This window comes from Dendrobates tinctorius, unplaced genomic scaffold (assembly GCF_039654945.1).
Source record: "Dendrobates tinctorius isolate UK_male_01 unplaced genomic scaffold, ASM3965494v1 ptg000197l, whole genome shotgun sequence".
NCBI classification, from domain to species: Eukaryota; Metazoa; Chordata; class Amphibia; order Anura; family Dendrobatidae; genus Dendrobates; species Dendrobates tinctorius.
The window spans coordinates 1,973,602-1,992,539 of record NW_027361864.1 but is presented as its reverse complement, the minus strand read 5'-3'; the positions used below and the strand labels follow the sequence as shown (position 1 = coordinate 1,992,539).

General features: G+C 45.4%; 1 protein-coding gene across 3 annotated transcripts in view; it reads left to right on the top strand.

The window, feature by feature from the left end:
• Positions 1–18,938, top strand: part of PHF24 (PHD finger protein 24) — a 219,950-nt gene that overhangs the window by 171,317 nt on the left and 29,695 nt on the right. For all 3 annotated transcript variants that reach the window (XM_073553109.1, XM_073553111.1, XM_073553110.1), the window contains one exon: positions 17,785–17,863. In XM_073553109.1, coding sequence (XP_073409210.1) covers positions 17,785–17,863 — 79 coding nt within the window. The remainder of the gene's footprint in view (positions 1–17,784; positions 17,864–18,938) is intronic.

Sequence of the window (18,938 nt, the reverse complement as noted above, 5' to 3'; positions counted from 1 at the left end):
CGGGCTGCGGAGGGAAAGCGGGACGGCCTGTGGAGACAGGGGCTGCTGAGGGAAAGAGCGGGGCTGTGGAGGGAGAATACGGGGTGGGGAGTGGGACAGCATGTGGAGAGCAGGGCTGCGGAGGGAGAGAGCGGGACGGTCAGTGGAGAGCAGGGCTGCGGAGGCCGTGAGCGGGATGGCCAGTGGAGACAGGAGCTGCTGAGTGAGAGAGCGGGGCTGTGGAGGGAGAATACGGGGTGGAGAGTGGAGAGCTGGGCTTTGGAGGGAGAGAGCAGGACAGCGAGTGGTGAAGCGGGGCTGCGGAGGGAGAGAGCAGGACAGTATATATCCCCTGTGGCTTATAATACTATACTATATATCCGCTATGGCTGATACTACTATACAATATATCCCCTGTGGCTTAAAATGTTTTTATGCACAATATAATCATTATAATTTGTTATAACTAACCAGTAGAGATGAGCGACTTTGCCTTTTTTCTGGTCGAGTCGGGTTTCACGAAACCCGACTTTCGCAAAAGTCGGGTCGAACGAAATCGGCCGATTATCGTGAAAAGTCGAAGGCCGACTGAAACCCAATGTAAGTCAATGGGGAAGAAAAGTTGGCAGTGAGTGGAGGACAGGAAACACACATAGAGTGCCCATTTTAATGCCAAAAACATCAATTCTTTTTCCTTAAGCTTGTCAACCTTAATTTACTTTATAATAATAGTCAGGCATTGAAAACTGGGGGTTATGGCTAAAGTTGTGGCGGGGGGGGGTAGTGCTGGCTTCAGATTTTCGTGGGCCCAGGGCCAAAGAATGTCACTGGGCTCCTTTAACACATGACTAGAGTTGAGCGATACCGTCCCATACTTCAAAGTATCGGATCGGAATGGATCGGCCGATCTTAAAAAAAGTATCGGTATCGCCAATTCAAGTCTATGGGACTTCCGGTATCGGAATAAGAAAAACCCTATTTTTGCCTTGTACAGCCTCTCTGGGGTCTGTACGGGCCTTTCGGGGGGCTGTGCCGGCCTGCCAGGGGGTCTGTGCAGGCTCCGGTGGTCTGTGCCGGCCTGCCGGGGGGCTGTGACGGCCTGCCGGTGGTCTGTGCAGGCTCCGGTGGGCTGTGCCGGCCTGCCGGGGGGCTGTGCCGGCCTGCCAGGGGGCTGTGCAGGCTTCGGGGGTCTGTGCAGGCATCGTCCGATGGGACTACAAGTCCCATCAGGCGATGCCTGCTACCATGACAGTGATTGACACATTAGCCAATGATGGGACAGTAGTAGTCCCATCATCCGGCTAATGTGTTGAATGTAAAAAAAAAAAAAATACGTGCTACATACATGCTACATACATACAACATGCATACTACATATATACTACATGTAACATACATACTACATATATACTACATGCAACATGCATACTACATGCATGCTACATACATGCTACATACTACATACATGCTACATTCATACTACATATATACTACATGCATGCAACATACATACTACATATATACTACATGCATGCAACATACATACTACATGCATGCAACATACATACTACATATATACTACATGCATGCAACATACATACTACATATATACTACATGCATGCAACATACATACAACATATATACTACATGCATGCAACATGCATACTACATATATACTACATGTAACATACATACTACATATATACTACATGCATACTACATACATGCTACATACATACTACATGCATGCTACATACATACTACATGCATGCTACATGCATGCTACATACATACTACATGCATGCTACATACATACTACATGCATGCTACATGCATGCTACATACATACTACATGCTACATACATACTACATACATACTACATATACACTACATGCTACATACATACTACATACATACTACATGCATGCTACATACATACTACATGCATGCTACATACATACTACATGCATGCTACATACATACTACATGCTACATACATACTACATGCTACATACATACTACATACTACATACATACTACATGCATGCTACATACAATACATTCATACAATACATACATAGACATACAGTACATATAACATAGAGTAACATACTTACCAATACTTGTCACATTGTTCCCCGAAGCCAGTGTCTTTTACGGAATAAATATTAACATAACAAACCACAAAAATACTCACCCATGATCCGAAGCAGTCCACGAGTGTGTCCCACGACGATCTTGGGTAGAGAACTGCAGCATCAGCTGATGCTGCCGCTCTCTACGGGCTGCAGGAATCCAATGACGGAAGGTAGGTATCCTTCCGCACTGTATTCCTCCGCCACTTAAAAAAAAAAAAGTCCCTAGTCTCACTTTATGCCATTGCTGCGTGGGAAATTCCCACACAGCAATGGCATAAAGTGAGACTAGGGACTTTTTTTTTTTAAGTGGCGGAGGAATACAGTGCGGAAGGATACCTACCTTCCGTCATTGGATTCCTGCAGCCCGTAGAGAGCTGCAGCATCAGCTGATGCTGCAGTTCTCTACCCAAGATCGTCGTGGGACACACTCGTGGACTGCTTCGGATCATGGGTGAGTATTTTTGTGGTTTGTTATGTTAATATTTATTCCGTAAAAGACAATGGCTTCGGGGAACAATGTGACAAGTATTGGTAAGTATGTTACTCTATGTTATATGTACTGTATGTCTATGTATGTATTGTATGTAGCATGCATGTAGTATGTATGTAGTATATATGTGGTATGTATGTAGCATGTAGTATGTATGTGGTATGTATGTAGCATGTAGTATGTATGTAGTATGTATGTAGTATGTATGTAGTATGTATGTAGCATGCAGTATGTACGTAGCATGCATGTAGTATATATGTAGTATGTATGTAGCATGTAGTATGTATGTAGCATGCATGTAGTATATATGTATTATATATGTAGCATGTAGTATGTATGTAGCATGCATGTGGTATGTATGTAGCATGTATGTAGCATGCATGTAGTATATATGTGGTATGTATGTAGCATGTAGTATGTATGTAGCATGCATGTAGTATGTATGTAGCATGCATGTAACATGTATGTAGCATGTAGTATGTATGTAGTATATATGTGGTATGTATGTAGCATGTAGTATGTATGTAGTATGTATGTAGTATGTATGTGGTATGTATGTAGCATGTAGTATGTATGTAGCATGCATGTAGTATGTATGTAGTATATATGTGGTATGTATGTAGCATGTAGTATGTATGTAGTATATATGTGGTATGTATGTAGCATGTAGTATGTATGTGGTAAGTATGTAGTATGTATGTAGCATGCAGTACGTATGTAGCATGCATGTAGTATATATGTGGTATGTATGTAGCAGGTAGTATGTATGTAGCATGCATGTAGTATGTATGTAGTATGTATGTAGTATGTATGTAGCATGTAGCATGCATGTAGTATGTATGTAGTTTATATGTGGTATGTATGTAGCATGTAGTATGTATGTAGCATGCATGTAGTATGTATGTAGTATATATGTGGTATGTATGTAGCATGTAGTATGTATGTAGTATGTATGTAGTATGTATGTAGCATGCAGTATGTATGTAGCATGCATGTAGTATATATGTAGTATGTATGTAGCATGTAGTATGTATGTAGCATGCATGTAGTATATATGTAGTATGTATGTAGCATGCATGTAGTATATATGTGGTATGTATGTAGCATGTAGTATGTATGTAGTATGCATGTAGTATGTATGTAGTATGCATGTAGTATGTATGTAGTATGTATGTAGTATATATATATATATTTTTTTTTTAAACATTTAACACATTAGCCGGATGATGGGACTACTACTGTCCCATCATTGGCTAATGTGTCAATCACTGTCATGGTAGCAGGCATCGCCTGATGGGACTTGTAGTCCCATCGGACGATGCTTGCACAGACCCCCGGACATCAGCACAGCCCCCCGGCAGGCCGGTTCAGACCCCCACAGGGTGCACAGACCACCGGCAGGCCGGCACAGCCCCCCGGCAGGCCGGTACAGACCCCCACAGGGTGCACAGACCACCGGCAGGCCGGCACAGCCCCCCGGCAGGCCGGTACAGACCCCGGGCAGTCCACACAGCCCCCCGGCAGGCCGGCAGAGACCCCCGGAAGGCCCGAAATGACGGCGCATCATGATGCGCACACACCGCGCATCATGATGACGTCATTTCGGCTGTCAATCAACTTTGAACTTCCGATTCCGATGCCGACTTCCGATATTGAAAAAATATCGGAAGTCGGTATCGGAATTCCGATACAGCAAGTATCGGCCGATACCCGATACTTGCGGTATCGGAATGCTCAACACTACACATGACACAATTCATGATCCTTTGATACGGCAGAGAAATAGCGGTACAGTACAATGAAAAATACTTCAATTCTTACATCACATGACTGATATCCATTTTAAATTCTCCAATAGCTCCAAAAACAGAGTATATTCCTCCATACAGTATTATGGCTACCGCATAGTGCGCCATACAGAGTAATGAGGCCCATATATTTCTCCATACAGAATCATTGGTCCCATATAATGTTCGATACAGTATATGATGAGCTCCACATAATGCTACAGTATATGTTGGTCCCCATGGATGAAGCTCCAGTGTCTTAGGGGCCCAAATAATGCTCCATATATAATGGGCTCCATTTCTAATGCTCCAGTGTATAATGGGCCCTGTAAATGCTGCTCCAGTGACTGATGTCCACCTTTGGAATGCTCCAGTGTATGGTGGGCCCCAGATATCATTCTCCAGAGTATCGTGCTCCCCAAAAATTGCTCCCAACCTTTAAAGCAATTAAATAAGTCTCCTCGCTAGGAGACTTATCTTATTTATCTTCCATCTCTCTGCACTTGGACTGTTTAGGCAGAGGGCGTACAGACGTGATGTCATCGCGCTCTTTGACCAGAATGTCACTGTCAGGAAAAATGTTTGGTTTCCGGGGGCAGTATGGTTGCAAAGCTGAACCTTAAAGGAATGTCCAGAAGGGCACCACCAGGAGTGGAGCCTGCGGCTTAATTGGACTCAACACAGGCAACCTCAACCATGCCATCCACAAAAAAGCTGTATAGATTGCAAGCTTAATTCCGTTAACGAACGAGACCGCGTCCAGCTTACTAGAGGGACACGTGAGGCTCTGGCACGCCAGATCAGCCAATAACAGGTATGTCATGCCCTTACATGTCCGGGGCTGCACGCGTGCTACAATGAAAGGACCAGCGTGTATCGCTTACAGGTGCGGATAACACGCTGAACACCGTTAGTGATGGGGATCTGGGATTGCAATTCTTCCCCACGAACAAGCATTTCCCAGTAGGTGCAGATCAACCGTAATTCCGGAATTAGGCCTAAACGGCATTCCAGAAAGAATGTGAAAAAATTAAGTGTCTAAACCACAGGTGCTGTAGCTTGCTTAACAGCTGGGCTCCTCTGCTGAGTAGCACGCAGTTCTTACATAAACAGGCGGCATAGCTTGGTTCATGGGTGGCCAACTCTGCTGAGTAGCATACACAGTTACTAGGCCCAAAGTATTAAGTGGTGTAAATGCAGTCAAAAACTGGTTCTTTCATAGACAGGCGGCATAGCTCAGTTCACGGGTGGGCTCCTCTTCTGAGTAGCAGACAGTTACTAGGCCCAAAAGGATTTTCAGGACAATATGCAGTAAAAAATTATTAGAAACACACACGGTGTAGCTCCTTCACAGGTGTACTACACCGCTGGCTACCAGACACCGCTACTATGCCCTAAAACTGTCTATTATCATTGAAAACCATTATTAATGTGAAAAAAAGATACGCTTTTGTTTAACGAACGATTCTCGAATGGAAACTCGAACAGCCGAATTTTAATCAAAGTGTTGTAGTTCGACGAACGGATCTAACACCGCCCAAAACAGCTAGAATAGCATACACCAGTATACACTGTTGGGGTATTTTTAAATCTTCATATATATTTCTGTCTCAGTAAGACAGTCCAGACTCTCCGCAAGAGGAAACGAGATGGATAAAAGTACAGACATAAAGTGGAGTGATAGCAGAAATTTAGGAATTACTAATCAGGGGAAAAACTCCCGGGAGAATTCTCAGAGGCGATGCTGACCCTCAATTACTTTGTGTGTGGAGACAGCAAAAACAGTTCTTTGTGAAGAAAGGGTTGCTGTATCGCAGTACCGTTGATCCCATCACCGTTACTCATCTCCATCAAATTTTGATCACAGGGAGAGATGTAGACATGGTCCTCACTGCCTATCATGATCTGTCAGGTAACTTTGGAGTGCAAAAGACAGAAGCCACAGGCTGTAGGCGATTCTATTGGCATGAGAGGGCACATTTAAAAATGTGGGCAGGAATGTCACACGTCTGTGAGTAGGAAAACTGCGAAAGCTGATGATAAACCACCACTGCATCTCATTGTGAGTCGACGTCCATAAGAAATGGAAGCCAATGATCATCTGAAGCTAGAGCCCGGCCAGCAGGACAGGGCATAGCTACGTCTTAACCATCATCTATCAGTTCACCAAATTTGTAGTGGCTGTCCCAGGGAAGGATTTGACAGCCCAGACTACACAGCGGAAAAGCAGGGAGAGGTAAATATTGCAAATGCTGGGGCCCTGCCCAAGCAAGGGGGGCCCACTCGTGGGTGTCGGTACTGGCACTGGGCCCCTCATAGTACGCCGGTGTGTCTGACGGCCGGTGTGCACCCCCCACCGTCAGAGACACTTGATTGCACTATGAGGGACCCTGTGCCAGTGCCGGCGCCCAAGAGTCGGCCCACCCACCTGTCCAGGGCAATGGCACTCGCACGGTTGCGTGCGCCAGTTGGTGACCCTGGCCATGGGGGGGGAGGCAGCCCAGTTAGGGAGGTTTAAAAAATGGCATATGTTGATGTTGGACATTCAGCAGCTGCAAATGGAGGAATTGGAGAAGTCCGAGGAAGAGGAGGACAAAAGCGAGCCATTTTTCTGTCACCCTATGTGTCATCAGGGGAAGGTGGGACAAAATCCTTTGAAACCCATGCATGGTTCATTTTAATGAAGGTTAGATCATCAACATTTTGGGTCGACAGACGGGTCTTTTTTTCCGTCAGGACTGAGCCAGCAGCACTGAAGACTCTTTCCGATAGCACACTAGCAGCAGGGAAAGCGAGCTACTGTAAGGCATATTGTGCCAATTCAGGCCAGGCGTCCAGTTTAGAGGCCCAATAGTCAAAGGGGAATGACCTGTGAGGGAGAACATCAATATGGGACGAGAAGTAGTTTGTAACCATAGTTGACAACTGCTGTCACCTGTCACTTTCAATCGATGCAGTATTACCAGTCGTGTAAGCAGGACTTGAAAAATCAGTCCACAACATGATCATGAAACCCCTGTCTCCAACGCCACTTCTGATGTGTGCAACCACAGACACCTCCTCCATGTTGCCCCCTACGGCTCGCTGGAGAACCATCACCGCTGCTGTGTGCTGGGAATGCCTCAAACAAACGGTTTACCAGAGTTGCTTGTTTGTTAGCCAATATTAGGTCAAGGTTCTCCTGTGGCATGATGTTTTGGAATTTGCCTTTATAGCGTGGATCCAGGATGCTGGCCAACCAGTAGTCGTCATCGTTCATCATTTTGGCAATGCAGGGGTTCCTTTTTAGGATCTGCAAGGCATAATCTGACATGTGGGCCAATGTTCCAGGTGTCAATGATGCACTGTGAGTGCTGGGTGGAGGAGCACTTTCTGGCAAATCCACATCCCTCCAGTCACGCACAAACCCTGTACCAGACCTTGCCACGCCAACATTTTCTCTTGCCCCACGAGAAGCATCCTCCTCCCCTAAATAATCATCCCCATCATCATCCTCCTCCTCTTCCTCTTCTTCCTCCACCTCGTCCAGGAGAGGTATCGGAGCAGACAATGGCTGACTTTCATCAAGGCTTCCCTCCTCCTCATCCTCATCCTCCTCGGCTGCAGATGCCTGCTTAATGTGCATCAAAGTTTGCATGAGCAAACGCATAAGTGGGATCCTCATGCTTATGATGGCGTCGTCTGCGCTTACCAGTCGTGTGCATTCCTCAAAACACTGAAGGACTTTACAGAGGTCTTTCAGCTTCGACCACTGCACACCCGACAACTCCATGTCTGCCCTCAAAGTGCCTAGCCATGTATCCTCCCACAAATGCATTACAGCCTGCCTCTGTTCGCACAGCCTCTCAACCATGTGCAGGGTGGAGTTCCACCTTGTTGCAACGTCGATAATTAGGCGGTGCTCGGGAAGTTGGAGCAATCGCTGCAGCTTCTGCATACGACTGGAGTGTACGGGCGACCGGCGGATGTGCGAGCACAGTCTTCGGACCTTCTGGAGCAGGCCTGTTAACTCCGGATAATTATTGAGGAAGCACTGCACCACCAGGTTCAAGGTGTGAGCCAGGAAAGGTATGTGTCGGAGTTTTGAAAGGGCTATGGCTGCCACAAAATTCCGGCTGTTATCACTAACTACCTTACCTGCCTCAAGATGTAGACTGCCCTGCCATGACTCAGTTTGTTGCTGCAAGTAGTTGGCCAGTACTTCCGCGGTGTGTCTGTCTCCCAAACACATCATCTTAAACACAGCCTGCTGACGCTTACCACTAGCTGTTCGATAGTGGGACACCGAGTGTGCAACACTGGCAGGTGCGGATGGAGTGCTCGTGCGACTGCGCTCTGTGGATGAGCTTTTGCTTCTGGAGGAGGAGGAGGAGGGTCGAATGCCTACAGCCAACTTTTTCCTATACCGTGGGTTAGGCAGCACTGTCCCACCGCCGCTGTCCCCTGTGGACCGTGCATCCACCACATTAACCCAGTGCGCAGTGATGGACATGTAACGGTCCTGGCCATGCCTACTGGACCATGCATCTGTTGTGAGGTGCACCTTTCCACTCACTGATTGCTTGAGTGCATGGACAATGCGGTCTTTCACATGAAGGTGGAGGGCTGGGATGGCTTTGCGAGAAAAGAAGTGCCGACTGGGTAGGTCATAGCGTGGTACTGCGTAGGCCATGAATTCGCGGAAAGCTTTGCTTTCAACAAACCGGTAGGGCATCATGTCTAACGAGATTAGTTTGGCAATGTGGGCGTTCAAACCCAGTGTACGCAGATGAGAGGATGAGTACTTTCTTGTCCTACTCATAGTCTCTGGTAGGGTGAGCTGGACTTTAGAGCTGCATATGGTGGAACTAACGGTGGACATGGCGGACTGAGAGAGGGTTGATGATGGTGATGGAGTTGGTGTTCTTTCTGATGGCCTAGATTCAGTCTTTCGTAGCAATACAAAGACCTTTCTAATGATCTTTTTACTCTTAGACCTGTGACGGGGACAAGGGGGCATCCTCTACGTCTGGAGCAAAGAAGGTTTAAGCATACTCACAGATGCGGATTCTTTACTGTAAGAGCAGTGAGACTATGGAACTCTCTGCCATATGATGTTGTAATGAGTGATTCACTACTAAAATTTAAGAAGGGACTGGATGCCTTTCTTGAAAAGTATAATATTACAGGGTATATACACTAGTCTCCTTAATATTGCGTTGATCCAGGGAGCTAGTCTGATTGCCGTATGTGGAGTCGCGAAGGAATTTTTTTCCCCAATGTGAAGCTTACTGCTGCCACATGGGGTTTTTTTTGCCTTCCTCTGGATCAACATGTTAGGGCAAGTTAGGATAGGATATGGGTTGAACTAGATGGACTTAAAGTCTCCCTTCAACCTTAATAACTATGTTACTATGTTACTATGTTACTATGTAGCAATAACATTGTGATTCCCTGACTGCTTTGGCCTTGCGACGACACCTCAACATTTGCTGCTGGTTGTGTGCTAACCGGTGGGCTTACAGTGGGGGAAACGATGTAGCGTTGCTGACTACCTTCATTGGGAGCAGTTGCACATGTTGTACGTGAGGTTTGGTAGTCTGTCCATGCTTGCATGTGCATGGTGGTTAAATGTCTAAGCATGCAACTGGTATTCAAATTTCTCAGATTTTTCCCTCGGCTAAAGGTCTTTGCGCACTTCTTACAGATAACTTTTGCCTGATCATTAGGATTTTGTTCAAAAAAGTGCCACACTGCACTCTTCCTACTATGGAAGACATTTTGAGACCTTGCACGCTGTGCTAATTTGACCGTCTGGCCTAGCTGTCCTGCAACTCTTTTGTTTTTTGTAACCCATTTTTGGACTGCTCCGGGCCTGCCAGATAACAGCTGTTGCGATGTCGATGCCTGCTGCGGATGCTCCTCCTCCTCTTCTGAGCTATTGGCAGCGGCACCCTCTTCCCCCAATGGATGCCAATCTGGGTCAACAACTGGGTCATCCATCACCTCCTCTTCAATGTCATGTGCACCTTCCTCTGTGTCACCATGTAAGGTGGTATAGTATGCGGGAAGGGGTACGTGAATTTCATCAGGGTCAGATTCTGGCAAAGTACACTGCGAGGACAATGTAGCGCTCTGAGTGAATGTACCAGCAGATAAATCTAGCAGTGGCTGTGCATCAGTGCACTCCATGTCAGATTCTTCTTGGACTGGGTAATTCACGATTTGACTTGCTAACCCAGGCATGGTATGTGAAAAGAGCTCCATGGAGTAATCTGTAGTGCGGCCTGCCGCATCCTTTACTTTTAGTAGGGGTGAAGGACACAAGAAAAGGTGTGGTTCCTGACCATGAGCCTCCAATGACGACTCCGTGCTTTTATTTTTTGAAAATTCAGAAGAGGAGGCGATAGAGCTGGAGGCTGTGTCAGCAATGTAAGCCAAAACTTGTTCCTGAAGCTCCGGCTTTAAAAGCGGTTTACCTACTCCCAGAAAAGGGAGCCTTCGAGGCCTTGTGGAGCCAGACGATGACGCAGGCTCAACACCTCCTGCATTAGGTGCTATTGTGCTTTTGCCACTACCAGCAGATCCACCACCAACACCAACACCATCATTACCAGCTGGCAACCCCCGCCCACTTCCATGGCCTCTTCCAACACACTTCCTCATTTTTGGGAAAATGTACCCAAAATACCACCAGCAATATGGTACTGTAAAACAAGGTACAAGGTGTATATAGTATTGGGGAGAATTTGAATCTCCCTACAGACTTGAGGACACTGAACTATTATCTCAATGTCAGCAAGCAATTAATCCTGAATGCTATGTATGTCTTTTCAACTCTGCAAGCTTATATCTGGTAACCACCTCTTTCAATCTCTGCTCTGAATCAACTGCTCCATTCAATGTCAGCAAGCAGTTAATCCTGAATGCTATATATGTCTTTTCAACTCTGCAAGCTTATATCTGGTATATATTTATTTCAACTTACTCTGCTTGTCCCCTTTTGCTCTGAGGTCAAGAAACTTTTCAAAGTGGTTTATGATGCATGTAGGCCTGGACATTGGTTTGTCTGATAATTACCTTTATTGTGCCCTGCTGTCTTAGTTTAGTTTGATTGATTAACGAGAAGAGAGAGAGAGAAAAAAAAATCTCAGCCTTAGATTCCTATTATTCAGACCTAGCTTGGGGGAGCATTTATGCAGGGGGCATTTATGCACACTTTATCGAAGTACAGTTTATCAAAGTACTGGCAGTTATAACATGGCAGTTAGATAGGCAAGACATTTATATACATCTACACCCTGTACATTTGGAGTACAACAAATATATACCATATGCATATGTGTAATTTATATCCTGGCCGCTGCATTCACACACATCCACCGCCATGGCATTAACTCTCCACACTCCATCCATATCGGCCCTCACTCCTTTCCTCTCCTATGTATAGCACTCACACTCTTTTCACATTGTTAAATTGCACAGATCCAGTCAGTCCCACCATTCAACATAAGAAACGCTCCCACAAATCACTCAACCATCTGCTCACTCTTTCTATCCTCCTTCTCCTAGTCGTAGGAGACATTGCTCCCAACCCTGGTCCCCCATGTTATAGAAAGTCAAACCCCCCAACTGCTACACTCAGAAACCCCTCTAATCTTATTAATATTCCCTGCATGCCATCTGTCTCTCTTAATTGTGCCCTTTGGAATTCTCGCTCAGTGTGTAATAAACTCTCCTTCATCCATGGCTTCTTCCTTTCTAATTCTCTTAACCTCCTGGCTCTTACTGAAACCTGGATCCAGCAGTCAGACACTACCGCTGCTGCTGCTCTTTCATATGGGGGATTACACTTCTCTCATACTCCAAGATCAGACAAAAGAGCAGGTGGAGGCGTTGGTCTGCTCCTATCACCAAAATGTACCTTTCAGGTTATCCCTCAAGTATCCTCACTAGTCTTCCCTTCTTTTGAGGTCCATGCTGTCAGACTCTACATTCTCCATGCGAGTGGTGGTAGTGTTTCGTCCCCCCGGCCCCTCCCATCAGTTCCTGGATCATTTTGCCACTTGGCTTCCACATTTTCTCTCCTGTGACATCCCTACCCTCATCATGGGCGAATTCAACATCCCCGTTGCTCTTCCCCTCTCCCCATCTGCTACTCACCTTTTATCTCTAACCTCCTCGTTTGGCCTTTCGCAGCTTACTAATTCTCCAACGCATGAAGACGGAAACTCCCTCGATTTGGTCTTCTCTCGGCTTTGTGCAGTGGATGATTTCACAAACTCCCCTCTCCCGCTCTCTGATCACAACCTTCTTTCATTCTCTATCAAGAACTGCCAGGCCGCTCAGGTCACCCCCACTGTCCATACTTATAGAAAATACAGGCCATTAACACCCAGAAACTTGCGATGAACTTGCAGTCTTCATTGGCCCCTATCTCCTCCCTCTCATGTCCTGATTCTGCACTGAAGCATTACAATGAAACACTTCAAACTGCCCTGGATGATTTTGCACCTCCTATACATAGAACAACACGACAATGACAGCGACAACCCTGGCACACCCTGCAAACATGTTTCCTGCAGCGGTGCTCCAGGTGTGCTGAATGTCTATGGAGAAAATCCAATCTACACGAAGATTTCATCCATTATAAGTTCATGCTTAGAACATACAACACTGCCCTTCACCTCTCCAAACAAACCTATTTCAACACACTCATCACCTCACTGTCCAATAACCCGAAACGTCTCTTTGACACTTTTCATTCCCTGCTCAACCCAAGAATGCAGGCCCCAACCACAGAGCTTCGAGCTGACGATCTGGCCAATTACTTCAAAGAAAAAATTGATCATATCCGACAGGAAGTTATCTCCCAATCATCTGATACCATGCACTGTCCTCCCTCCCCCACTACATCTAGCTCACTCTCTGAGTTTGAACCAGTCACAGAAGAAGAAGTAAGCAGGCTCCTTGCATCTTCTCGCCCCACCACTTGCACCAGTGACCCATTTCCGTCACATCTGCTCCAGTCCCTTTCCCCTGCTGTCACCCCTCACCTAACTAAAATATTTAACCTCTCTCTCTCTTCTGGTATCTTTCCCTCCTTATTTAAGCATGCCATCATACATCCACTACTTAAAAAACCATCCCTCGACCAAAACTGTGCCGCTAACTATATACCTGTCTCTAATCTTCCATTCATCTCTAAACTCCTGGAACGCCTGGTCCACTCCCGTCTGATCCGCTATCTCTCTGATAACTCTCTTCTCGACCCTCTCCAATCCGGTTTCCGCTCTCTCGCTCTCTACACTCTACTGAAACTGCCCTCACTAAAGTCTCTAATGATCTACTAACAGCTAAATCTAATGGTCACTACTCCATGCTAATTCTCTTGGATCTCTCTGCAGCATTCGACATGGTGGATCATCAGCTCCTCCTCACTATGCTCCGCTCCATCGGCATCAAGGACACCGTTCTCTCCTGGTTTTCCTCCTATCTCTCTGACCGCTCCTTTACTGTATCTTTTGCTGGCTCCTCCTCCTCTCATCTTCCCCTTACTGTTGGGGTTCCTCAAGGATCGGTTCTAGGCCCCCTCTTCTTCTCCTTGTACACTGCCCCTATTGGTAAAACAATCAGTATTCTGATGACACCCAATTATACGCTTATTCTCCTGACATCATGCCAGCCTTTCTTGAAAACACCGGCGATTGTCTAAACGCTGTGTCTAACATCATGTCCTCACTATATCTGAAACTGAACCTGTCAAAGACTGAACTCCTTGTGTTTCCTCCCTCAACTAATGCACCTATACCCGACACTGCCATTTCCGTGTGTGGTTCCACTATTACTCCCCAGCAACATGCCCGCTGTCTTGGGGTCATACTTGACTCCGAGCTTTCATTCACCCCCCACATCCAATCACTGGCTCGCTCTTGTTATATGCATCTCAAAAACATTTCTAGAAACTTTTCTTACCTTTGACTCTGCAAAAATTCTTACTGTTTCTCTTATTCATTCTCGTCTGGACTACTGTAACTCTATTCTAACCGGTCTCCCTCTTACTAAACTTTCTCCCCTCCAATCTGTCTTGAATGCTGCAGCCAGAATCATATTCCTCGCCAATCGTTACACCGATGCCTCTACCTTGTGCCAGTCATTACACTAGCTACCCATCCACTCCAGAATTCAGTATAAATTTATTGCCCTCACCCACAAAGCACGCCATGGCTCAGAACCACCCTACATCTCCTCCCTTGTTTCAGTCTACCACCCTACCCGCGCCCTCCGTTCTGCTGATGACCTGAGGTTAGCATCCTCAATAATCAGAACCTCCTACTCCCTTCTCCAAGACTATACACGTGCTGCGCCAATTCTTTGGAATGCACTTCCCAGGTCAATACGAGTAGTCCCCAATCCCTACAATTTTAAGCGTGCCCTGAAAACTCATTTATTCAGACTGGCCTACCGCCTCAATACATTAACCTAACTATCCCTGTGTGGCACAGCCAAAAGTTTTACAATAACCAGGTTCCCCGTATCATGTTCCCACATGCTTTATGCATCCATTAGCCCTCTGTGTCTGTACTGTTACACACTAAACATTATGGCTGGTCCATACAATCAGGGCAACTGTTACCACCCACCTTTCGTGTGTACCTCTTTCCTCATAGACTGTAAGCTTGCGAGCAGGGCCCTCATTCCTCTTGGTATCTGTTATGAGCTATGTGATTATTGTTATGCTGTAATGTCTATCGTCTGTACAAGTCCCCTCTGAAATGTAAAGTGCTACGGAATATGTCGGCGCTATAGAAATAAAATTTATTATTATTATTATCTCAGGCCCAGTGTAGATTACACCTCAATATAACAGGCTGAAATTGGATGGTGTATAAAAGGTCTAAATAGGACTGGGGAGAATTTGAATCTCCCTAGAGATTTTAGCAAGCTGACAATGATGCTCTCAGTCCCAAGTATGGCAGCAGGCAGCCTAATAAGCAGGACTGCTGCACACAAAAGTGTGGAAAAATGAACGCTTGGTAACTGGGCAAAACAGAGGATGAAAAGTAATTTTGCGTTTAAAAAAGCAGTTTGCACAGCAGTGTGCAAACAGCAATGCAGCTATCAGGGAGCCTTATAAGGCAGCCTAATAACCAACAGAGCTGATGCACAAAAAATAGAGCCTCCCATTGCACTGCACACTAACTGGTGTGTTGTACAGGCAAAATCACTAGCAGCAGAAGCAGTTTTTTGTATCTTCTTCCCTAATGCTCTCCCTACAGAATCAGCAGCAGCAACAGCTCTCCCTATTCTGAGATCAGCAGAAGTAAGATGGCGGTCGGCGTGCACGCCCTTTTATAGCCCCTGTGACGCCACACATGGCAAGCCAATCACTTGCATGCCCTTCTCAAAGATGGTGGTGACCGCTGCCTATGTCATCACGTTGCCCACAGTGTGCGTCCTCCATCATTGGCTGAAAAAGGGCACTGGAAGCATCTTTTGAAATGCGACTTTGGCGCTCTGGTCGCCGACCTCGTGGCCGACCGCATGCTATGGTCGGGTTTCGTTTCATGAAACCCAACTTTTGCGAAAGTCGGCGACTTTTGAAATTGACCGACCCGTTTCGCTCAACTCTACTAGCCACAGTTAGTTACTATGCCCAGGCAACGCCGGGCTTTTCAGCTAGTATATATATATCTCAAGTAATAAAAAAATACATGTAATGTAAAAGTTAGTGTGAATCTCTCCAAAATTATTTTTTGCCAGATTCAATTCGGTCCTAAAAGTTGGATTGGATCGAATTTGTCCCAAAAAGACATTTGTCATTCTCTAAGGTCTCTGAAGATCTCAAAGCATAAATCAAAGTATGTTTGGGAATGGGTAAAAACAAGAAAAAAAAGTCCAACTCCTCACCTGTCCTCCACTCACTTCAGATCAGTCATTGAAACTGTCCTTGTCTTCTGACGCTGACAAATACCTCACGTGGTCACATTGAGAGCCATACTGTTGTGAATTCTCTTTCTGGCCTACCTCTGGTTGCTGGTGAAGGTAGTGGAGCTGGTCAAATTGACAGAGGGGTTGCGAGTTCTCTTTCTGGGCTCCCTCTGGTGGTTACTGGAGGTAATGGAGCTGATCTGATTAACAGAGACTTGCCACCTGATAATGAGGATGACGATTGGAGATCTGGGGTTTCAGACTGGATTTAAGACAGCCAACTCCCTTTATCCCTGCTGGTGGTTTTTTCCTGCCTCCTGAGGTCTTAGTTTCCAGCTCAGCCCATGCATGCTCAGCTAAGTGTTCTTTTGCTATTCTGTTCACATTTGATCTGGTTTTGTCTATTTCAATTTTGTGTGGGTCAGCCAGCTTCGGCTGGGGCTGTGCTGGATCACCATCCATATGTTACTGCTTGTGCCAGTTTGTTTTGTCCCCTGTATATTTGTTTCTTTTTGCTCTGCTTTCAGAATATACCAGAGTGCTGATATAGTGGGCGAAGTCGTGCGACTTCAGTATTTTTGCATCAGACGTGTTGGTCTTTTTGCAGGGTTTTTTGCGTGATTGCAGACAGTGTCTTTCCTTTCCTGTCCTGTCTAGTCAGTATGGGCCCCATCGTTTGCTCAGTCTATTTTTCTGCCTGCGTTTGTGTTTTCATCTTGTCTCACCAACAATATATGTTTGGGGGCTATCTATTCCTTTGGGGTCTGCTCCGGGGCAGTTTAGATTTCCCTTTTCTTGCTTTAGGCTTAGTTAGCTCTCCGACTGTGCCGAGGCGTCTAGGATCATCGTAGATAAGCCCCACGGCTACTGCTAGTTGTGTGGATAGGATAGGGGTCTACAATCCGCTTAGTTACCAACCTCTCTGGTTTTTTGTGGCTTTGCTTGGGCTTGCTCTCCTCCTCGGTGACCCAATCATAACAGCTCTGTCCTGGGCCCTGTATTGTTCAACATCTTTATCAATGATTTAGATGAAGGAATTGAGGGTAAACTGATTAAATTTGCTGATGTCACAAAGCTAGGAGGGATAGCTAATACATACATGTCAACCCACCATGGTGTGATGGACGTTATTTAAGTGTTTCACGCTGCACATGAGGCTTAGTCACAGGCAGACGATCGGGACTGAAGAGGAGACTGATCCGAAGTAAGTGGTGTACTGGGCATGGAGCTGCAAAGACAGGATAGGAGCAGGGATGGGCCTAGGATAGTTGAGTCATTTTTTTTTTTTTACCTTTTACCAGCCCTCATTTTTTTAGGATTTGATTTATGTGAATCAAATACTGAAAAATGTGTATTCTCGCCATTGCTACTCCTTCCTAATTTAATAGACATGTCTTCAACATATTCCCATTCTCAGACCATGAATAAGTGGAGCTCACATTTCTCTTCCTACAAATCTGTTGTGTGTTTTCCCGCAGGACAATCTAAACCTGTTGCTGACAGAGGAAGAGATGTACAGCCTGATGGAGACGTTCAGTCAGTGTAAAGTTATCCCAGGTGAGCGAGCAAGCTGATCCATTGTTAATAACTGCAGCGTAGAGACAATTACGCCCCGCAACATTCTGCTGAGACCCTTGTTATCCTGCAGACGAGATAATAACGTCTGTGTATACCCCCGGGCTTTTACCACTCACCAGCTGAACTCAGTCTCGGGTTTTTTTGATATCAGTTATTTTCTTTGTGTTTTATTATAAAAATAAAAAAAATAAAGTGGATCTGTACATAGATATAGGGGTCAAAATACTTTTTAAGATTTACAGGATTAGAAAAGAAAAGTTACTTTCTCCCTAAAAACAGGGAGCACTTGTTCATGGTTTGCATCACAACTCCATTAAAGAGGTCCCGTCACTTGCCAAAAATATGTCATTTTTTTTACCTGGTGTAAATGCCGCTGTTCTTCTGGATCAGGCCATGCATTTCTTTTGTTCCTGCGCCTCTCCGTTGCGGAGATATGGCCTCATCTTCCCTGAGATATAAATCTAGACTTTTTAGTCAAGTGGGCGTGATGCTGAAGATGACACCCACGCATGAGTGTTTGAGATCACGCCCCTTTTTTCAAAATACCAGATTTATATACAGTGAAGAATAGGCCATAACTCAGGAATGAAGAGGAATACAAAGAAAAGAATAACAGCACCAGATTCAGGAGAACAGCAGCATTTACACCAGGTAAACAAATACATATTTGTGGCAAGTGACAGCTCCTCTTTATAGTGAACGTGGCTGACCTGCAATACCACATGCAACCTGTGGACAAGTGTGGCGCTGTTCTTAAAAGAAAGTAGCCTCGTATTTTTCATGCCGTATAACCCCTTGAATAAGATTATTTTTCCATATCGTGAGTTCTGGCATAAGCAGACAAATCAATATATCGGAATATTAACTATTGACGTCATTGGATTTCGAATGCACAAAGTTAGTGGGTTTTTCAAGTCCTTTTTAATCTGTCACCATAACTGTAAAAACAACAGATCGGATTATTTCTTGTCATTTGCTTTAACGATCCTGAAATAAAATGATGGCGGAGAGCATTTTTTATGGGAAATATATTTGTTTTCTAAAAATTGCTCCA